Raw genomic sequence first — 23,419 nt, forward strand, 5'->3', positions numbered from 1 at the left:
TAGCTGAAAGTGTCTTTTTTAAAATAAAATCTGTTTAGATGCTGATTTGTCAGTGTTTTCATATTTGATTAGATAGTTCCTCTTCCATCACTTTCTTCAGTGCACAACATGCCTCCCTCTAATGGTGTAATGTCTCATAAAACTGATATCTGATGAAGTGGGCTGTAGCCCACGAAAGCTTATGCTCAAATAAATTTGTTAGTCTCTAAGGTGCCACAAGTACTCCTGTTCCTTTCTTTTAAGGGTGAGGCAAATCCTAGTGGAGATTATACATGCACAGCCCACTATGGAGTGAATTAGATGCAGCATATTATTAATCATAACGAGAAACTGGTCTTCAGTTGACTGTGCATCGTGCTGACAATTTGTCCCTAGGATTGCTTGAAGTGAAGAGAAATTAGTGATGTGTTAAAACTCTGTTCCAGGTTCCAGGGTCAATCAGTGGCAGGGCATTTGTGCCAGAGAAATCTGATTCTAAGCATTAGGGATGGAAACCTGGCTTTATAGAAGTCAATGGAATTTTTGCAATTTATTTCGTTGAGGACAAGATTTCACCCTGTTGGATTGAGAGTCACTTACTCAGCAGCTAGGTCTAACGAATATTTATTAAGGCAAAACACTCAGAGTGGTGATCAGTTACTCACAAGTGGGAAGCTTATCAGAATGATCTCATCACAGTCAATGAGACAATATAGCTTCAACCTCCCTTTGTTACACAAACTTCTTTATAACTTTTTTGTTATCTTATACATATGTATTAGTCTCTCATTTCCACATTAAATCTCTTCCTCTGTCAGTAGAGGTTTAGTGGGAGTTCAAACCGGTCTTTTCTAGCTTATTAGTTATTTTATCTTTTCTCGTCCTCTCAAACATGATTGCTTAGCAATGTCTTACATGTGCACAACACTCAACAGGATTACTCTGCAGTTTCTTACACATACACTCTTCTACTTATGCTTACGCTGTTAAATGTTATCAGGACTGACTCGTCAAATCTACAACAGGCTTCTGTCAGTCCTAAATATGCCTTCACTCGCAACACTTGTGAGTTAATTCATTACTGGAGCTGGCTGGGAAATGGAATTTCTGTCCTGGGGGGGTTGGGGGAGGGAAAATTTCTTGGACTCTTTTCATCCTGGAATGGTACAAAAAAGCCAAAAACTCAGTTTTGTTTTTTTCCAGACCTGAAATTCTGCAATATTTTATTTTGAGAACACTGAAAGATTCCTGCTGCATCTCTGACATGAAATATGCCCAGTCAGCTAGCCAGGCAACTAGAGAGTCCAAAAAGCTTGTCTATCAGTCAGGTGGGCAGCCCAGTAACTCATGTCATTTGGGGCCTAAATTGGAGCTGACCTTCTGAAAATCTGAGCCTGGTTGTAGATGCTGAGGACTTGTAAAAATCTGTTCCCAAGTGTGCATCATAAATGGACATGGCTGTAGAAATGGCTGCTCTGTGGTTTTACTGCGGCTCCTTGCAGTGCCTCTGCTGTTGATGAAAGACAACTATTCATTCCCCTATCACTGGTGCAGCTAGCATAGGGGTTTGTGTGATACTGCTCAGCAAATCACTGTAATATCGGACAGCAAGATATTGTAGTGGAGGATACGCAGAGGTCCTCGCAGGCACTACTGGGAAACTGGGCAGTCTTTCAATCCATTTATCAAGATACTGGCAGTTCCCATTTCCAGCTAGGTGAAATAAACCGCATGCAAAGAGAGCTGATTGGTACCCAGAGCATCTTAATAGATATGCTCATTTAAACTCCAGTTTGACTTGGATGCATAAGTAGTGTGTCAACTCTAGGATCTACTCCAAACTGTAGGGTTCTAAGTGTAGGAAAGGCCAGTAAAGGTCCATGTTATCAGGTTCCCATGCAGTGATCTTAAGGCAGGTAGAGAGGGATACCATACCAACCTTTCTCTGGATCCAGAACTGAGCTCAGAGGCCCAAAACCCAGTAATGAAGTTTTGATCTGGATCAAGATTTTTTCCCAATGTTCAGATGAGGGTGGGGCACAGTGTTCCATTTCATGCATACTTTTAGTTTTAGGATAAACAGTAGCAACTATAGGTAGCTATTAAAATCCATGGGAGTTCCAAGAAAAGTAAATTGCTTTAGTTAAAGGGAGAAGTGTGTGGATTAGAGTGAAGGAATTATGAAACACACTTTGTTTTCCTTTGTTAAGTTTGAAGCTGTTTGTTTCAGTTTTTGCATGAACTGTATTATATTATAATAATTTGTGTAATAGTAAAAGTATGAAATAAAGCACTTTTATGTATTTTTTTTTCATATTTCTGAAATGAAACTTTTCAGAAATTTCATTGTGTGGAAAACTTTTGCCTTTTCATTCTGATTCAGGATGAAAGAAAATTCCAAAATGTTGGCATTTCCCATGCAATGGAAATTCCAGCTTTTTCACCAGCTCTAATTGTGACATACTAGGATAGTGCCACTGTTAATCACTGGAGATCTCTTTTACAATCTAGTCTAAAATTATAACATAGTAAGGATGTCACTGTCATCTGATGTATTCTGGGCAGTGGGTCCAAACTCTAGACCTTTCATTGAACCTCGGTAGTGCTGCTGGTGGGAGAAGAGGATTCTTTCAGAATAATCTCCAGTTGCAAACCTGAGTCTATAACTTTGGCGATGGGTCAGATACAAAAGCTGACAGTATTTCACTAACACTACTGTTTTCACGGGATTTTGGCTGAGAACAGTGTAAATCTTGCGCGCGCGCTGCTAATATTGTGAAACTTCCACAATTTGTGGCCAAAATTTGACCCAGCATTTAATAAGACTTCAGTAGCCTCAAACTCTGCTCCCACGATTTGGGTCCCAGGCTTGCAAAACTTACAGGTGTGCTTAACTTCGCTCAAGGTCATGCAGGATTAGGGCCTCTGAAACGTTCAGGCAACTTAATCAGATGTGGAAATGTCCAGCTTGAAGCAATCTCTAATTCTGAGTTAGTAAAATGCAAGCGAATCCCACCTTGCCTTCCTTGCTGCACTCCCAAGAAATTCATAGATCTCCTCCTTGCTGGATGGTCAGTATTTGAGCCCTCCCAATATGCTTAACAAACTCCAGCATGGTTTGCAGAAAAATAAAATAATCTATTTTACAAACCAGGTTTGATTAGCCATATGTAGCAGTCCAAATCTGAAGGGTTGTTCTGTGCTTGGTGCGTAAAGAGGGTGGGGAGAAATCAATAGTGCGTCCTCTCTCTCTTTTCCTCTCTCTCTGTCAGCAGTCGAGAAATCTTTCAACTATTCTGAGAGGCGGGCAAAGTGCTGGCTTCCTTTGTCAGGGATCAAGAATGTAGTCGGATTCTTCGCACCTCCCCAGCCAACTTCAGGGTAAACAAATTGAAAAGCAAAGGTTTGTGACAGATCCTTGTTGGTTTTGAAGCTGTTTCGATTTCTCTGTGCTAGGCTACAGGGGGCTGTATTGTTTTGTAGAGTGTGCTTTTTTTGCCTATACTCTTTCCTTTCTCTTGACAGAATAAAGAACTCTTATAGACTTGAAAACTTTGTGAAAGTCCCAGCTAGTGCACTGACCTAGCCAAAGTTTGATGGTTTTGTACAGTTCTCAATTCCATAGTGACAGCAGGTCCTGAAAGCTTAGAACTTTGGTCTCTTTAAGGTGAAGTAACTTTTAGACTCATGTTATCCTGTGATGAAGTCTAAATTCCCCCAGAACTGACAGGAATGTCTTTCTTATAATTATTTGATGCTCTGTAGATAGTGAATGATTCCATTAGAGAGTTTTGATCTTTAGTGAATTTTTTGTGGCGCACAACCTGAGGGAATTTCTTATGAGTGAAGTAGTTAGAAGGGTTTGTTAGCTCACAGCTGAAGGTTTGATGATAATCCTGGTTGTCTGGATTGTGTTTCCCTAGCTGTTTCTGTGTTTATACGCCTGTACCAAACTGGTACTAACCCTATCTATGGTTTGGGGAATTTTCATGCTGTATGAGAACCTAGTACCTTAGTATTCCTTTGAGGTTTTTCTGTCCAAATCTTTCTGCAGCTTCCAAGTCCCTTTGGAATCCTATTAACAGCATCTTTAAATTCTCTTCAACTTAGCTGTTGAACATAGTGAAGGTAAATACAGGAGCGAAATCAAAGGTGCTATGTGCCTTGCAGGGGGCGTGAGAAAATATTGGTTTAGAGGAGTCCTGCCCCTTTGCTCGTTTTATACAGCACAACATGCAGCCCCGACTACATAATCAAAAGTGTGGCAGGTGCTGGGAAAGCATCCCACAGAGTGTTTTGGTGTCAGTAACGAGGCATTTTTCACCCCAAACCCCACACTTTTTTGAAAAATTCCCAACCAGCTGTCGCACCTTTTCATGGGTTTGTTTTTTTTCAAGTCTGATTTTTAGAAAATGTTCAAGTCCTGAGATAGCAAGTCACCCCATGATGCTAAGCAGGTATCTCTTCCTGGGATTTGGAGCAGGTGACTGACTCTGGAAGGTGTTTGGGAAGCTTAGAACTAACTGAGCTTACCAGCTCCAGGTGTGTCAATCTCTGAAGGGAAATTCCACTCGGCCAATGATGCTGGCTTCACCTGTCATCTTCTCCCATGAGTAACTTTGTGGTTTTTCTCATGCAGCCTCTTGTGAATGGAAAATCCTCTCTGACCTAGGCTGTAACACTACACCTCAGCAGACCCGCTTGAAAAGCACACCAATTTTGTAGAAAACCTAATTTTCTTTGGCTGAAAATAAATTTTTTTAAAAACTTCTATTGCAAACTTGGAAAATGTCATCCGGTGCTAACCTTCAAATCCCACCTCAAATTGCACTTGATACTGATGGGAAATTGCAAATTGACGATGGCTAGGGGAGAAGGTTGCTAATATAAATGAATTCAATGTTTTTAACCATCAGGAACCAGCTAAGCCAGACAATGTAAATGCATGCTCTTCTTGCTGGCTCTTTTTGCTGCTAGCTTCATCCCTTCCTACTGTTGATGTTAGCTTGTTGCATCGTTTTAAATTAGACCATCTATGATTATGTGGCAGGGACACTTTCCTGATGCATTTGTGCAGCACCCAGAACTCTGAGCCTGATTGGAGCTTTTGAGTGCTACTCCTATATTATAATAATGACAATATTATTATTATTAGACCCACTTTGAAAGGTGGCAAATTCCACCATCCTAGTGACTGGGAAATAGGTATCATGTGCTCTATGTACTGTCCATGAATTCCTTCCCTGAGAAAAATAATGGGAGAAAGGAATCCACAGGCCTGAGGCTCTGTGCTGTCAGAAGGGATGATGTCATATTGGTCCTGTCAGTATCTTGCACCTCACCTCTGCATGGCTGAATGCTTGCACCATTAATGACAGAAATAAACAGGTGGAACAACATGGGAGGCGGTTTTCTGTTCAGCAGTTAACCCTTAGGGTCTGAAATCTCACTCACCTGCTGTTGGGGGAGGGATAACACTGCCTGACTTTCATCCATACTTTCCAGCTGTGGATCTCAAAACATTTTACCCAGAAGCTCAGTATTGTTGTGCTCACTTTACAGGTGGGGAAACTGAGGCACAGAGGTGACGTAACCTACCCAAGGTAACCCAGCAGGCCTGTAGCAGAACCCAGGTCTCCTGAGTCCTAGTCTAGTGCTCTATGCACTAAGCCATAAGGATGCAGGTGTACTTCTTACCCTTGGGTAATTTTCTGAGTCAACACTTGATAAACACGATAAATATACACCTCTACCCCGACATAACCCTGTCCTCGAGAGACAAAAAATCTTACCGCGTTATAGGTGAAACCGCGTTATATCAAACTTGCTTTGATCCACCGGAGCACGCAGCCCCGCCCCCACAGAGCGCTGCTTTACCGCATTATATCAGGTCGTGTTATATCAGGGTAGAGGTGTATTACTCTCCCCACTGAAGCTTAAAGGTGCAATCTTCTGTCTGAATCAGAATATTGCAATGGGCTTGATCCAACACCCATTAATGTACACAGGATTTTTTATATTGAAAGGCATTATATAAGAGCCAGGTGTTATTAATCACTTTGCTTTCTTTCTTTAATGGACTTTGGATCCAGCTTAATCTTTGCTGAAGTGGAGAAACCCATGTACAATTCAATATTATTCCTCCAGATGGCATCCTCTTTGCCTCTGATCTTCCTAGCAGAGCTATGGGAAAGATTGCTGGCATAATAAATAAAGAACAGTTAAAAAAATTAGTATTCCTAATTTTAATTCAGGGCCTTTTTGGCAAGTCCCGAATTGTTGGCTTTGCATCAGGCATTCATAAAAAGGTGGGCTTTGCATTTTTTTGATATGAAGGTTGATCCTTACCTCAACATAATTTCAAAATGTGGATATTTTTCCATGAAAATATCTATATAGAATGGAAATGAGAAGCAAGATGCTGAAGCTTTCAGATTTTCAATGGCAAATTTCAATTGTTTCACACAGCCACGTGCCTTGCAATGAACACAGTCACTGCAGGGGTGTAAGTTAACTACCATATGCTGCGACTTGCATGTTTTTCCATTGCAGCATTTTACAGTTCCTGGAGTAAAAGTGTAGGAAATTCTGGCTGACCTACCATTTTTTCCTTTTAACTAATGAGGAGCTGACACAATTGGTTCATGTTCTCTGTGTGTGTATATATATATCTTCCTACTGTATTTTCCACAACATGCATCCGATGAAGTGGGCTGTAGCCCGTGAAAGCTTATGCTCAAATAAATTTGTTAGTCTCTAAGGTGCCACACGTACTCCTGTTCTTTTTGCAGAAATTTGCCAGAAGCCACTTTATAACTGTCCATCATCTTGTACTAAATCAAAATTTTGCTGTAGAGTGAATGGTAGAACTAGTGTATACAACCTGTCTAAGCCAAAAGTAATAAGACTGAACAGTGTGGCTGTAGAAGTGGCAGGGGCTGATTATATGTTGGACTATGTGAAATGAGGCCAATAGAATAAAGTTCAAACATAGGGACCGTGAGTCATTGGGCCTGGAGTTCCATCACTTGAATTGGTTTTGCCCTGTTGGACCTGATTCCCAGCCTGTTGAAGTTGATGGGGGTGCTTCCATCGACCTCAGGGAGCTTTGGAGGGGGGTCCTCTGTCCTGATTCACACCAGAGTCAGAGAGGAGAATCAGACTCTTGGTTCATAAACAATACGCTCACTTACACTGCTGTAGATTCAGAGCCGCTCTTTAGAACACCACATCGAATTTCCCCCTTGGTGTATAGTTGGAACAGTTTGTCCAGGGATACCTCAGGTTCTTGCAAATCTCTTTATGTTGTGTGAACAAGCAACGAGCCAAGGCCATTATGTCTCATGACTGTGGCAATGGAAGAGGGGCTTGTCACTACCTGATGAGAGCAGTGGAAATGGACTGGGTAAATAACCCACCGAATGTTTCCATAAGAGAAAAATCCCTCTTTTCTGCATGAAGATGAATTCCTCTGATGTTAGAGAAGGGCCTGAAGTAGGAACCCCAGATCCATAGTTTGAACCCCTATCCCAAATTCCAGGGCTGTCTAGCTTCAGGGCATTATAAGGAAGGGACCAGTCAGAAAATCCAGGTTTGGATTCATCAGGTTTGGATCTAGGGGTTTGGCTCAGACCTTTCACTTCAGATGGTCCAGTTTAGAGTTCAGATTGACAACTGTTTGCCCAACACGTCAGACCATTATCAAGGTGAATTAAGGACTCGCTCTCAAGATTGGCAGGCCCAAAGTTGGCATCTCCCCAGCTCTTTTAAATAAAACAAACAAACCACACACCCCTTGCCCTGTATTTTAGCCAGATGAATGTAATACCTTCAGAGAGAAATTGACTGGTGGTGTGGAGGGCCAGTGTTCGGATCTCCCTTGCTGTTACACCTGGTGGTAAAAAAGTGTTCTGTTTTTCATGAAAAGCTGAGAGGGAAACTGGAAAAAAAATCATTTTCACTTAAATATCTTGTGGATTTTCTCAGGTTTTCATTGAAAAACTGAAAACAATAATTGTTCATTGCCTGAAGCTCTGCAAAACACTGAGGAAAATTGGAAATTTTGTCAAAAAGCCTTTGTGTGTTGGTGGTTTTAATTTTCTTTTTCAAAACAAGTTTCGGTGCAAAGTTTAACAGGTTCTACCGGCTGAATAGGGGCTGTGTGGGGTACTGCAAGGGACCCTGCACCAGCCCTACGGGATATGGCTGCACTGCAGCTGGGAGCTGGCTCAGAAGCCAGCACCAAAGGCCTAGTGCAGGCCACTGCGGGACCATGGCTCTGAGTTTATACAGGTCTAGTGGCCTCCACTCTTGTGCAGCTGGCCTAGAGGAGCTGCAGTGGCTATTCCAGCTTAGCCAGTAGCAGTGTCATTGGGACAGCCCAAGAATCAAAAAGTTTGTTTTTCTATAGGACCTACGTAAATGACAATTGGTTTTACTTTAATATCTCTTAGGAATAAAACTGGGGGTTTAAAATATTTAAAAATGGTTAACTGGGGATGAGATCTGGATTTTATCCCCCAGAGGCCTGTAACATTTTGCAGGCCCTATCCTGCAAGGTGCTGAGTGCCCTTAACTCCCATTGAACAAGGAAAGCAAAGGATCAGGGTCTTAGATAGTGCGAATATATGGCCGAAAGCACTGTTGTTATAATTGTCCTTTGATTGCACTTCTCCCTTCCTTTGTGTTGCCCAGAGAACCTGACAAGCTCCTGCTGCCTTCCCTGGGCAGCCATGCCTCACGCTGTTGCCTTTCTAGCTAATGAGAGCTTTGGCGAGAGAGAGAGGAAACGAATTGCTTTAAAAACCCACAAAACACCTTCGGGGGGGGGGGGGAGAAGAGAGGAATCAAAGGAAAGTCCTCGCTGGCACCGGGGCAGAAAGCGATACGTAAAGAGACGCATGCTGTCAGGCACTGATTCTTCGGAAAGCTGCAGGAGCCGGGATGAGATTGCCTGGCAGTGCAGGAAGGCAGATGGAGGCAGGCAAACTGCCCACCGAGCGAGTCCTGCAGTGACATGACTGAAACTGCTGGCCTCCCCCGGGAGGAGCTGCTTTGCTCTACCTTTGTCATCCAGCTTGTGAAGCAGGAGGCGTTGCGGAGAAAGGGCTGATTGCACTGTGTAGGAATCGGGTACCAAGCGCTATACATATCGCTCTGCAGCCAGCCTCTCCCATACTGCTGGTGTTTTGATGCAGGCGAAACGGGCTGAGTGAAGTTTCCCAACGCAGCCCTGGCGAGTGGGAGCAAATAGTCTGTGTGTATCAGGGTTAGCAGGTGTGCAGGTTCCCCATGATGTTCTGAGGCTGGAGCAGCAGAGGGATTCAGCATTTGTGAAACTATCCGCTGCTTTTATAGCAACTTCTGGCTTTTTGCATTGCTGGTTTCCTAAGCCCCCAAAGCGCGATAATTGCTCATTCAGCAGCAGCAACAGAGGCAGGCAGCACCCAGAGCCGATCCCAGGTCTTGAGTTTGTGGAGCAGGCATCTCTGAACTACGAACCATAAAGCACTCAAGGATCTGCCAACATTAGGGAAAGACTCCCACTGACTGGGTTTTGGCTCCTAAGCCACCGTACGGGCGCAGGAGCTTGCACTGCAGGTCTGTCTGCATCATGAATGGTGTAGGATTGAAGCCCTGGGTCCATGCAGACCTGGATGTGGATCTGAATTTTGTCGCTGTCAATGTTTTAGTTGTACAAGATTCTCAATCCCGTTCCCAGAGTTTTGCTTTGAGTTTAGGGTTTGAACACGCATTGAAACCAAGCAACACCTTCAACTTTGAATCCAAATATTCCTCCTCTTTTCAACCCTGCTCAGGAGACAAGTCAAAACAAAACACTATCCAAATGCGTCCCCAGTGTAACCTCAGTGAAGTTAGGCCAAGAATTAACTTGGCCTTCATCTCTGGACTGCTGGCGCTACAAGCGCAATCAGGTGTGTGATTATAAAGCTGCGTCCCTTCTGCTCCATCCTCACAACAATCGCAATATCAAACAGTCTGTGCTTTGAAGAGTGTTCATTGAATAATGCTTCTCTTCTGGGCATTAAGTGTGGACTTTCCCTCCCCTTATATTGTATTCCAGAAACCCGAGAGAGGTGCTGGGTTATTCTGATGTAGCTGTGTTTTGACTTTTGCTGTGATGATTGGGAAAAAATATTATTATTTTTTTATTTTCAAAAACCCAGGCAATTCTGAATTCAAAGTTGCCAATTTTGCTGATGATACTGACACTGCAGCAGACTAGAACTGCTTTTCCACACCTGTGTGGGCTTCACAGTGCTGAGCAAGGATAAAAACAATGTTGTTTAAATCAAGAAGATGTAAAGAAACACAGGGCCAGAGTCTGCTCTGTTAGCTGTGTTGAAAATAGTGATGGTCCTGGAGGCTGAATGGCTCATCGTAGATGGCATCAGTGTAAACGTCATTACATTGCCCGTCAGTGAACCCCTCAGTCCAGTCTTAGGGTGACCACTGCTAGGCGTGAGAGGGGAGCATTCACTCTTCTGCCTGTTTATCAACAAGGGAGCCAAATTAGTCCATGCAGTAAGTGCGGTTTTGTTTGTTATGTGGTTAGACATAAAGTGCCTTTTCCTCTCCATATAGGACCAGGACGTCATGCTGAGTCACAGGTCCTTCTTGTTTGCCTGCATCACCTTGGCAAGTCATGTCATAGGACACGCGAATGGTCAAGGTAAGCGGGGCTCTCTGATCACTTTTCAAATAGGCATTGGATACAATAATTACGGGAGTGGCTGTCACCTGAGCTAAGCTAACAGATCTAGTTGGTCCAAGACCCTGTACTCAGCTTCATCACATTTCTCGGTTTGTTTGTAACCCGATAACTTTGGAACACTGCACCTGATCAAAGTGTGTGTGTGTGTGTGTTGGGGAGGGTTTCAATCTGGGGTTCAGTTTTGATCCTTTATACAGAGAGACCCAAATGATGGAATTTGGAACCGGGGTCAAATCCAATTCAAGCCATTTCTGTTTTGGATACCTGGAAGTACCGACCCAGAATCCGAAAATGTAGCCCCGGAAAGACATCATTTGATATGAGAGGCCCCAAATCTGAAAGGCAGACACAGTAATGGGCAGGGTTGAAAGGGAATGTTCTTTGTCTGTTCACAATGCAGAAGGTAACCCTGTCCTAACCCCCTGCAGGACTTTGGTTTTGTTTTCAGAATAGGACTAAAACTGGTATAAGCCGTCAGCAGCCAAAACGCTGACTGCATCCAAATTACATTGGCAGTTTGCATGGTTTCCTCATCAGTGCAGAATCCTGTTATTTCCATGCCAGCTAAATTGCTCTTTATCCATAAGTGAGTGTCTGATTCCCAGAGCTCCCCCCGGTTTCCTGCAAACTAAGGTCAGCATTACACACAATGTCAAGGAGGCATCTTGCTTTGTGGTATCTCACGTCTCTCTGTGCTGGGGAGAGAGGGAGGGATACTTCAGTTCCTAAATATCGTCCAGTAAGTCCCTTATATAAGCACTTAACAAAGGCTCCCACACAGAGACTTATTATGATTTTGCCTCTTTGACCTTGCACCGCCTCTGGCTATGCAATCCCAGCATCTCCTGCCTTCCGGGTGTTAGGCCTGAATAAAGATGTAGCACAAAACCAGTTATGCCAACCTGACTGAAGTCAGGCTAACAGAGGCTTCTGGGTAATCCCAGAGTGGAAAAATACTGAGAAGCAGCATTGTCTCACAAAGCCCTGGGAAAGAATGAGATAAGTGAGGGGCTGGTACCAGCTGTGTTGTGTTAGGAACAGTGTTTGAAGAACTGATAAGAAACACTATCCCACAGTTCTGACTCTAACTCCCCAGTTTAGTTTTCGGTGTGTTTAACTCCCTTACATTTCTAACTTTTGGCGCTTGTTAAGATATTAACAATTCAATGCTGTAGAGACTAGGCATGCGTATATATTAAAAGGTGTCTAATTTCTAGTTGTTAGACAAAGGGGAGGTGGGTTGCTCAAGTGAATGATCTATGACGTAATAAAACTCTCTATATAGGCTAATACTAGGCTGTAAAAGGGGGCTGGTTCTCTCGAGATGAGCTGCTCTCTATTGACGCGTGCACTTGTCAATAAAGAGCTTTTGATCGGACCTTGCTGGTGTTGCCTGTCTCACTGCGGTCAGACAATGAACTTCGCTGTCGGGGTTCGAGTCCCTGACACGGGGACAGGCACTAAATGGCTAAGGGTCTGCATTGTCTGAAGGCACCTGAGTGCCAGATGGATTCAAGTGATGTACCCAGGTGTCCCACTTTAGAGTCAGGCTGGTTCCCAAGATGCAGCCATTAATAAAGGACCCTTCATATTTTCAACGCTATTGAGTTGTTTAGGCCTGAGCTGTTGCAGCATCACAAGAAAGGTTAGCGGAACAAGTCTGAACACAACTGGGATAACTACGCACAGAGCACACATGCTCCTAACGTGGATCTCCATGCCACCTGGTTGGCTGGCGGTAGTGCTTCCTTAATTCTCTGGGATGACATTGCTGTAGTGCTGGGTAGATGATCAGGCGGGTAACTGGAGGAAGGTGATTCATGTGGTGACGGGGGAGTTTTAAAGTGCAGTTATGGCCAGAAAAGTGGTTTTTAAAAGCTGTGGATCCACTTCCTTTGCTGATGAAAATAATCACTTCTGCTGGTAGCACTGGAGAGCCAATCCAGCTACTGGAGAGAGAGAATTCCATTCTGTAGAATGGCTCATGAAGTTCCTGTAGCATAATTATTACTTGGGATTGACGAATGAGCAGGGAAAAGCTTACGTTGACTTTTAGCAGCTGAGGCTGGGTTTGCAGGCCTGGTGGTTATGCAAATCCTCTTCTTTATTTTTATTTGTAAAGTGAACAGTTTTGAAGAAGAAAACACAGAGAGAGAAAGATGAAACCAATTTTCCACCAAATAGGAGTCCAGGGCAAACTAAGAGTAAATATACCTCAGAGAAAACAGGCAATGTTATCCAACATAACAGAAGATTTAAGTTGAGGACTGGGATAATAGCTATATAGCGGATCAAATGGAAGCATGCTGGACAGACCTATCTAAAGAGTCAGAAGAGAGGTCATGAGTTAGCTTGATTGCCTTCATCTTTATTTTGGTCAAATGTCCCTGTCGTCTCTGACTGACTCTATTAATATTTATGCTCCTGGACATAAGCAATAAAGGTTTAGGGAGGCTGATGTTCAAGGCAATGAGTGTGATATTCTAGTAGCTCTTATCAGTGACTGGGAGACATAAACCCAACTCCTAGAAAGACCTGCTAAGCCTATGGAACCTTGCATCGATATTCAGTGCCCCAGTTCAGTTCTGGTTTTCCTTCTTTCTTTGTGTCAGATCAATAGCAGGGCAGCCTTAGACAGATCGCGCCTAACCTAGCATTGGTCAGGTCACCTCTGCCCTCATTTATAGTGAAACTTCCATAACAGCTGGTGGATTACACTGGTGTTACCTACAGTCCAAGTTCTGGTCCCTGCATAATTGCCAGAGTAAACAAGTTGCATGTAGGAAAATGACACAGGCTAGGTCTACCTTGCAGCTGGGGGCAAGCCTCCCAGCCCATGTGGATAGATCTGTGTTACAGGGCTCATGCTAAAAATATCTGTGTTAGACCAGTGGTGCCATGTTAAAAAGAAGCGAGTACGTTAACTCTTTTGGTGCTCCACGCAGGGCAGCGGCAGGATGGACACTCGGGTGGAGAGGTGCCCTTAGTTTGAATTGGGTTTCAGCTAGAATGGCATCGGGGGTGAAAAGCAGAAGTGGCGTGAAAATGCGTTTGTGGCGCTCGTTTTCACACGCAGAGTGATCACACGCCGCCAGCATTTGCTTATCACGGGAGAGCAGGGGTGAGTAAACGCTGTATTCCCCAAGTGAGAAGTGACGGGCGTTTACCTGTAACTACACTATTGGGGTGGATGTTGTGGCTTGGGCCGCAGCCTTGGCTCTCAAGCCCAGGGGGTCAGGTGGGCTTGAGATCCCGAGCTGCAGCTCACATCATGATGTCCCCTGTGCTGTTTGTAGCAAGCTAGGTCGAGCCCTGTGAGCATGAGTCTGGTTACCTGGGCGGGGAGGCTCACTTCCAGCTGTAGAATAGACACACCCACCAGGGCCAGTGCTAGTCCAGTGCGAGGTCTAAGCAGAAATATTTTGAGGGGTCCCCACACAACACATACTCATAATTAATAGGTTGCCCCCTTGGGCTCCTCGGCGCCCTAAGCAATTGCTTAGTCTGCTTGTGCCTAGAGCCAGCTCTGATACCCACAGTGCTCTGTTATGAAGTCACCTTCTAGGGATTTAGGTGACAGTGGGATTAGACCACTGGATCTAAGTAGTGGCATCCCACTCTTGAACCTGTCCTCCTGTCCCCTCTCCACAAGGCTGTGGGAGACTGCCGTGAACTGTGCTCTGTGACATGCAGGGAGCATGAAGGTCTCCTGGGTAGCCTCTTTGCACCTGGCCCCTTTCAGCAGCAGGTCCATGCTGGTTCCGCTGTGTTCAGAACCTTCTGGGTACGTGGTTAGTTCTTGGGTGTCTTGGAAGGCGGCAGTCTGTCTGGATTTGAAAGAACATATATCCATGCTGTGTACCTGACAATCCTCCAAGGCTTCCATTTAGAGCCTGGCTGTAACTCCACGTCACTTGGAGAGCAGGGTTACAATATCAAAGAGTGCATGTAGAACCCAAGGCAGGCAGACAGTGGGGCTTTCAGGGAGCTGGAACTCATTTGCATCCAGGATATAACAGCTCTATAGAGAGTCTTGTCCTTCTCATATTCATCTGCGGGCATTCTGGCCTTTTAAACTTTCGGGATCCTAGAGTTAGGGCTGAAAAGCTGGATGGCACATGTCCATCCGAAGACAGCTCCCTGTTTCATCTCACTATGAATCCGTCATTGTTCCATTCTCTTTCCCCATTTCTGTTTAGATTTGACTCTGGGTCTGGTCCTTCCAACAATCTCTGCCCCTGCTCTTTAAAAGACAGGGTGCGGGGGAAGGAACAAAGACTTTTAATTTCCTCTATTTTGTTTTTGCCTGGGTGGTATGTGAATCTGAGCCTTGTTTTCCCAAAATAGTTGTCTGCTAGTTGAGATGTTTTCGGGAAATGCCTGGATCAAAAGGTTAAGGTGCAGATGTTGGGCTGAAACAAGTAGGCCCTCATTGCCTAAACCATTGCTAGCTGCTGCTTTGTGTTTTGGGTTGTGACTACCCAGTAAAAGATGACAGAAGGCATTTGAGTGGAAGACGTTTTCGATCCGAGTGGGCACTCAGGATAGTGCCATTCAATGGGAGGTTTTTCCCTACAAGCACAGTTGGTCAGTTCTGAACATTGAACCTCTGTGTGTTTATAAGTTTGCTGTCATTAAACACAAAGTAGGGGCGGGAAAGGGGTTCCTAATGGTTTCTAAGGAATAGTCAAACTCCTTGACTTTGATGATTTGTCCAGGCTGTGTTTTGCTCCTCAATAATGTTGTTCATTGTTGACTTTTATCTTTTAGGGCCTACATTTTTTTAGGGGGGGTCTTTCTGTCTTTGCACATTTCACAAACGCAGATGTGTATATGTATTTGCAAAACAGTGAATGGTCACTGCAACTGCTAATTCTATGCACAATTCAGTATTTGTGCATTCGCTTACCAGTTTTCCATGTGCAAATGCTGCTTTTTAAACTGTGCACCTGCAACTGCATTCCTAATTTTTGCATTACGTTACAACAATTGCATGTGCAACTCTGGTAATCGTGCATGCAAATAACCATAATTGGCCATTTGCATTCTTAGTTACCAGTTTGCCTTTGCAATCATGGTGATTACAAATGAAATGAGCAATTGTTTCCACATTTTTGCTGCACGTTTTTGAAAATGCAGTCAGAGGACACACTCCCATGTTGAATTTCATGAGTGCAATGAGGAAAACTTACTGAAAAGGTTGCTTTTAATTTGTTTGTGATATTCAGGTGGAGGGAGTATAAATCCGCCTGGTTTACACACTACATCCAATCAAGTAGAGATCTTTTGTAGCTATATTTCAGCTAAGAATCATCATCATTTAAAAGAGTAACGCGAGTTTAAGGATCTAGCTGGAGGATAGGGAATCTCTGTGAAATGGAGATTTAAAGGGAATGGGTGTCAGGAATCAGGGCCTGCATCAGAGTCAGGCTGTGGCAACTTAACGAGCATGGCCGCCATGTAATAGGCTGCCTGATTGGCTATGCTAGTGGGAAGAGTCAGCAGACCAGCACTTAAGCTCAGTAGCAGCAAGCAGCAGTTTAGTGGCTGCTCAAAGCATTTGTCTGTGGCTGAAATAGCTCCGGCACCTCCTTGTTCCCGTCTGGAACCCAGCCCCACCCCTGCCTGGCCTCACTCCGGGTAACCTGGTTCTAATCCTCGGCCCTGATTCTTGGCCTCTGACTTTGGCTGTGACCAGTGGCTCTGGCTCTGGGCTCCGCTCCTGTTAACCAGTAGGCCTGACTCCTGCTCCAACCACTAGGCATGACTGCCCACATCCCAATCATGAGACTGTGAGCATGTGCCCAACATATTATAAGTCTTGCTTCTTTCTCCCTGCCTGCAGTTCATTTTCCTCTGCATCTGCTGATTGTTTGCTGCCTCCCTGCCGCAGCAGGAGGTTTTGGGGCTGGTACAAGCTGGAGCCTGCTGCCTTCAGAATTATAGTCCTGTCAAGGGTTGTTACTTACCCTTGATCAGGTTGTGTATTTTTTAACATCTGGCCTCGGAACTGCCTGGGAAACTCTCTCTGCAGAATTGCGAAACATAGAATCTCTGGGATTGTTGTACTCCTTGGCAGCTCATGTCTTACGGGCGCGTCATTTGATACCTTTCGCCTTGTTGATATCATCCTGTTTGATGCAGTCCTAATTCCGGGATCTTTGGTGGTACGCTACAGAGAAGCCTGCACCTTGAGCCAGGGGTGTAAGTCGCAGCGCGAGGAGACACACCCACGTTAGCTCTGATCGAGCTATCTGCCTGGAGTAGAATCTCACCCGAGATGCTAGGTGCACGCTCAGGGCCATTAACCAGGGTAGTGGGCGGGGCTATGCTCCTTGCTCAAAGTGTAGATGTTACACTATGGTGTTGCAGAAGCCCTGGATCCACTTTGGTCTCCATTGCCTTTATGATCTAGCAGGTACTCAGATGCCCACGCGACTATCCTTGCCCTCCTTGTCTCTTGTGCTGCTCTGCTTATCAGTAACCACGAATGGAAGGTGTCTTGCTCAGTAAATTCCTGGTTATGGTAAACTCCTTAAAGTCATGGCTGGTCTGAGCCATGACAACAGACAGATTCTCCGTTAGATGAGAGGAAGGAAAACCTTCTCCTCCAAAATCGCGGGGGACTGACGGATCCATGTGAAAAGCAGACAGATGGCGAGTATGTGTGGACTGTGGACTGCTTGCCACAGGTGCCTCTGGACCTAACACAAGTGATGTTTCTGCTTTTCTTCCAGGGCCAAACCGGTTGAAACTAACCGTCCTCTCGGAAGACAGGCTACAGATGAAATGGAAAGAAACAGAAGGGAACACCAACGGGTATAAGGTTCAAGTGAAGCCCATGGCAGGTACGTCCTGCTGGGATCTGGATTTGACTCTGCAAGGGATACAGGTTGCAGGAGCCGCCTGAGCCCAACTTTCAGCTAACACACATCTAGGGGCAGGAGGATGTGGGTTTGACTGTCAATAATCTCACTGTTAGCACTGCCGTCCTGCGCTGCCGAATGGGGTGAGGCCGCAGCTGCTTTCTGTGATGGTCTGAATACACTTCATCCATTAGTGATACTAGAACCACCTTGTGCACTCCACAACCTCCTCCCAGGGCTGCTGAAGCAGCAGCATCTCTGGCTGGGATTTTCAAAGCAACCTAAAGAAGCTATGCACCAAACTCCCCAAAAGCTCAGGAAAAAAGTCCTCCTCCCTTCCCCTACCAGGCATGGGAATCTCTTTACTTTAACTGCTTACTGCTTTCAGCAGTCTTCTCAAAGGGTCTCTATCTCTGTTTTATCTTGTGCTTCCAGGTGGGGGAACTTCTGACCTACTTTCTGTCCACATTTACAGTCTGTGCATTTCACCAGGGGATGGTTTAGAGCAGCAGGCAGGCAGCCCATGGCAATGGTGCCACATGCCATGAGCTGCTTTTTTTCAGTGGCACTCACACACTCTGTCCCCACCACATGCCACGGGGGCTCTGCATTTTAATTTAATTTTAAATGAAGCTTCTTAAACATTTTAAAAACCTTATTTACTTTACATACAACACTAGTTTAGTTATATATTATAGACTTATAGAAAGAGACCTTCTAAAAACATTAAAATGTATGACTGGCACGCGAAACCTTAAATTAGAGTGAATAAATGAAGACTCGGCGCAGCACTTCTGAAAGGTTGCCGACCCCTGGTTTAGAGCGTCGTTTGCACACAGTCCCTTGGCTTGTCCACGCAGGCTGATTTCCTGGAATGCTTTGTGTTTCTAGAAAGTCATGTCAAAGCAAAGCAACGGGGGAGCAGCTCTTTACCAGTGTCCTACATACTAATTCCAGTTCCTGAGCCCTTGAATCAGCTTCTGCATATAAATACAGTCCCTGAGTGACTGGCAAGATTTAGTGTCCTGCGCCAGAAGATCCCCAGAACCCCTTGAAATGACAGCACAAACATACATTACGTACTGATTTTGTCATCCCTGGAAAGGGGAGGTGCCCACTTTTACACCACCTTGTCTGCTGACAAGGCCATGCCTGGTGCCTTACATTTTTGTAAGGGCACCGATCTCTGCAGCCCTGAAGGTTTTACAGGAATTAAAGCCACTAAAATAATAGTAAAATCCCACACAAGGCCACAGCTCAAATTCAGACTATAAACTCCCTCCTCCAACAGAAAAAAAAATCCATCTAATTCTGCTGCCCCTTTTGGTAGGGGTTTTGCAGAGGGAGTTTGTAGAATTCCCAGGCTCCAGAAGACCAAGCTGGGGAGCAGATTCCAAAGTTAAGGACCCTTCCTGGGCAATATCCATCCATCTACTGCTCTCTTATGCCAAGGGATTTTTGTCAAGCACCTCTGCTGATCACAGTGGTGCGGTGCTGTCCCTGGCTGTGTCACTGAAAGGCCTTGCAGCGAAGCAGAGGAGGGTAGCTATCAGCAAACTATCAGCAAGGAATACATGCATGCACACCGGCTGTTGGATGGGCTTTTGCCAATGCTGCTTCTAGCTCTGCAGGGACCTGTTTGCTCAGCTGGACTTGAATGTTTCTCACTTCCCCATCCCCAGTTACAACCAGGGCTGCAGTGTGCACGGGGGCTTGTCAGAATTCCAGTGATCCAGGCAATTCCCTTCTCACAGACATTCACTGCCACATGCCTAACGCTTTCCCTAGTGCTCAGATTTAAAGAGTAATTTCTGGACCTTAAAGAAGGCATCAGTTCAGAAGCTTAGGGGTCAGAAACCTGTCAGTCATAGTAGTTTCAGACGCGTGGACCTGTCAACTCAGTCACAGACTAGCAGTCCAGGGAGCAGTTGTCTCTTTCTCTCAATGTCTCCCTTCCTCTGAGTGGAGTTTGTGGTCACAAAACCAAATCAGCCTCACCAGAGATGTCTCATTATAGCTGAAGCGAGCATGGGTTAGTGTCAGAGCGAGGATACTCTTTCCTTTCCCCTAGGCTTATCTGAATTGCCATTGTAACTCTAGCGCCCTCGTAGCCGAGATGGAGTCTTCTCTGCAGGCAGCTCTGGCCAAGAGAGCGCGCGCGCAGGAACGCAGCAGGAAAAAATCCCTTCCACCCCAGGGGCACCTGTTCCAAACCCCCCAGAGTGAACACACACCCCCACAGGAAAAGTACAATGGATATAACAAAGGGAGATATTTATTTATTTATTTACATGGGGATGAGAGGAGAAAAACAACAAGGGGAAATATAGGGGGAGCAGTAAAACAGGGCTGCATTCAAGCCAAGGCCCAGTGGGAGCACAGTCTGGAAGGGCAGACACCGAGCAATGCGTCTGCACACAGAGTTCAGGAATCCTGAGCAAAGTTCCCGTCCAGTGGTGAGTCTTGGGGGCTCTTGGTCGTCTTCGGCGCCAGTGAACTTTCCCCAGCAAACCCCTCCGGTGCCCTCTTCTGCCGCTCTCTGCAAAGCCCCACGGAGCGACCCCCTCCCCACTTAACTAGCTACAGCCTCCCTCCTTATTCCCAATGCAGAGTCACTAGTTCCAGTACTCACAGCCCCACCCAGCTCTGGGCAGGCGTGATCCTGGGTCCAGCTCTGGCCTGTCCTTCTGGGGCGATTCCCCCCTGGCACAGGGCTCCTCCTGGCTCCTGTCCTGGGCTGTCCCCGATCAGCCGCCCTGCCCTTCCCAGGCTTCAGGCAGGTTCTCTGCTGCTTCACTTCGTGAGGGCCTGCGGGCTGCAGTCCTTCTTTCTCTCTGCAACTCCAGAGCCACCTTTCTCACTGCTCCCTCTCCCTCCTGGGGGAAAAGATTTAAAGGGGTCATGCTCTCTAAACCCCAAGGGGTTACACCATAGGAGATCATTCCAGGAGCTTCAGACCTTTCATTCCCCATTGGGCAGGGGTGAGGTACGGCCGTGATCATGGTTGGGAGATGAAACCTTGCGCCAGGGCCACAATGGGAGAATGATGGGCACAGGCAGCACCGTCACCCTGTCAGATAATCAGTGGCGCCAATCAGCCTTTCTGCCCACAGCAAACATGTTACCACTCCGCTCCCACCCCTCATCTCCTCTCTCCCCCTTGCATGCATTTGGCTGCGGCTTTGGAGAGTTAATCCATAGATGCTGTCCCCTCTGTTCTGCTGCTTCTTGCCGTGTTGGTTCAGTAGGGGCATGTCCACAGAAAGGTGGCAGCTGCCCAGAGGCAACGGTCCAGCTGAAATATCCTGCATCACTAGCTGGCAGATTATCATAGAATCTCATAGAATCTCAGGATTGGAAGGGACCTCAGGAGGTCATCTAGTCCAACCCCCCCTAAAAAAGGGACCCCACCCAACTAAAAATCATCCCAGCCAGCTTTTCAAAGCCCTGACCCTAAAAACCCTCTAAGAAGGGAGACTCACCACTCTCTAACCCATTCCAGTTCTTCACCACCCTACTAGTGAAAAAGTTTTTCCTAATATCCTCCAGCGGTTCTAACTGAGCGATATTACACTGATGGGATGCAGTTCGACAGCGTTGCAAGTTGTATGGCTCTAAGTCACAAATTCTTGCAGCAAGAGGAGGAATGACTGGGTCTGCAAACTAACCCCAGGGGAAATGCCGCCTCAGAGACGAAGCCCTTAGCAATGTCACTGCTCCGCTCCCCACAGCAGCTCCTGTCTTAAACTGACAGGTGGTGGCGACCTCAGCCTTCGGTCACCTGTGAAGCTGCTCTGTGCAACCAGCGTTTCTAAGTGCCGCCACCAAACAACTGACAGCTCCAGTAGCAACAGTGCTGCTGGCAGCTGCTGCCAGACATATGACAGTAATAGAGCTGCTGTGGACTGTTTGATCTGTCAGTGTCCTGTGGCCTCCCCTTTCTATTCAACTTCTCTGTTTCTCCATCCATCCATCCATCCATCCATCCATCGCTGGACAGCAGCGTCACAAGCTAGCACAGCAGTGAGCCAGCGAGATTTTACCACTGGCTCTTTTCCAGTATGTTCGATGGTTTGAAATTAAGCAAAACATTTCCCCCCATCCCTACCAATGGCATCTGTGCTTGTGTAGCTGCTAAGCATACGTCGGGGGTTTTGTGAGATCTGGTCACAGGATCTATGAAACCTAGGCCAGCCCTGCTGATAGAAGGCGTCACTTTCAGAAATGGCCTCGGTCTGGATAGAGCAACTGAATCAGCCAGAGAGAAATGGGGTTTGCTCAGATAGCTGGGGTGAAAGTGACAGAGAGAGAGGAGAGATGACCCACTGGCTAGGGTACCACCAATTGGTTCAGAAGATCAAGATTCAGTTCCCTGCTTTGCCACAGATTCCTTGTGAGACCATGGCCAAGTCACTTAGGCATAAACTTTCAAAAGTGGCACCTAGTTTTGAGTGTCCAAATTTTAGACCTAATGGTTCTGATTTCCAGAGGTGCCAGATACCAACGGCTCCCAAGGACACCCAGGACAGGGGTGGGTGCTCAGGAGAGATGGTCAGGAAATGGTTTTCTTGTACCGGGAAAATGTTTGGTTTTTTTCGTTTCCCAAAATATTTTCCCATCGTGAATCAGGAAGAACAATCGAAATCTCAAATTTTCATGAACCAAAATAAAATAAATCAGTTTGGATCAATTGATACATTTTGCTTACACAATTCTGAAACATTTTGTTTCAATTTGAACTATTTTTTATTTTATTTCATGATTTTTACTCTAATTAATTCCGATTTCAAAACGAAAAGTCACTTCCAACAAGGACACCGGAATACTTTGTTTAGAAAATATCAGACCATGACATTCTAACAATTTTTGAAACTTTTTGGGCAGAGAAATGGATCAAAACCAACTCTTTCCCACAAACAGTTTTGTTTTCAACAAACTAATATTTTTTTGGATGGGAAATCAGCTAACTGAAAAATTCCTTCTCTGCTGTGGTGCTCGGCACCTCTGAGGAGGCCATCCCCCAAAGTGTACAAAACTGGACACTCAAAATTAGAAGTCAATTTAGCACATTTGGGCCTAATCTCTCTGGGCCTCATTCCCCGAGCTATAAAATGGAGATTATAGCACTGCTCGACTGGGAGCATTGCAGGGACGTGTGTATACACTAATTTTACTCAGACACTCCAGTAAAGGGGGCTGTGTAAGTACCTTGGATTGGCAGATGGGTGCTGCCTGGCCTACATTCCATTAGATGGAAGGAATTTGCAAGAGCTCAGCTGGCCAGTGTCCTGCAGTTGAGACCCCTGTCACGGCTCGGAAGGCTCCCACATTCTGCATCGAGCCTGTTTTCAAAGGTGTCTGTCTTGTGTCTCTCCCCTCACAAACCCCCATTCCAGGTGACCTGGAACAGGAAGTCATGCTGAAAACCAAAACGCCTAAGGCAACAGTGGGGGGGCTGAGCCCCACGAAGGAATACACCCTGCAAATCTACGTGCTCAATGGCTCCCAAGAAGCCCTGTTTGCTAAAAGGAAATTTGTGAGTAAGTATGATGCACGGTATGTGCTGTCCCCGTTGGCGTGGCCTACAGTGCCTGGACAAGCAGGTTTCTTTCGAGTTAGTCCTCTAAGGGTATGTCTGTGCTGTGGATGCACCTGAGCTAGCTTTAATGGAGCAAGGACATTGCAGCCGCCCGTATTTCAGCGGGGGTTGTACAAGCCCTCCTGGAGCACTGGGTAATTACACGCAGGATTAGCCCATATCGAAGCATGTGGTGCTGCAGCTTCCCAGTCCCTGACCAGAGCTAGCTCGGGTATGTCTCCTCCAGTTGCGGTCATACCC

The 23,419-nt window shown here is 45.7% G+C and overlaps 1 protein-coding gene across 4 annotated transcripts in view; it reads left to right on the forward strand.

Moving 5' to 3' along the window:
* The first annotated feature begins 3,302 nt into the window (after positions 1 to 3,302).
* Positions 3,303 to 23,419, forward strand: part of COL20A1 (collagen type XX alpha 1 chain) — a 97,626-nt gene continuing 77,509 nt past the window's right edge. For all 4 annotated transcript variants that reach the window (XR_005588011.1, XM_039499485.1, XM_039499487.1 and 1 more), the window contains exons 1-4: positions 3,303 to 3,382; positions 10,585 to 10,672; positions 17,452 to 17,562; positions 22,977 to 23,120. Coding sequence is in view for 3 of the 4 variants with exons in the window: in XM_039499485.1 (XP_039355419.1) it covers positions 10,597 to 10,672; positions 17,452 to 17,562; positions 22,977 to 23,120 (331 nt within the window). In the remaining variant the exon portion in view is untranslated. The remainder of the gene's footprint in view (positions 3,383 to 10,584; positions 10,673 to 17,451; positions 17,563 to 22,976; positions 23,121 to 23,419) is intronic.

The sequence above is a fragment of the Mauremys reevesii genome, linkage group 13 (assembly GCF_016161935.1).
Source record: "Mauremys reevesii isolate NIE-2019 linkage group 13, ASM1616193v1, whole genome shotgun sequence".
Taxonomy (NCBI): Eukaryota; Metazoa; Chordata; order Testudines; family Geoemydidae; genus Mauremys; species Mauremys reevesii.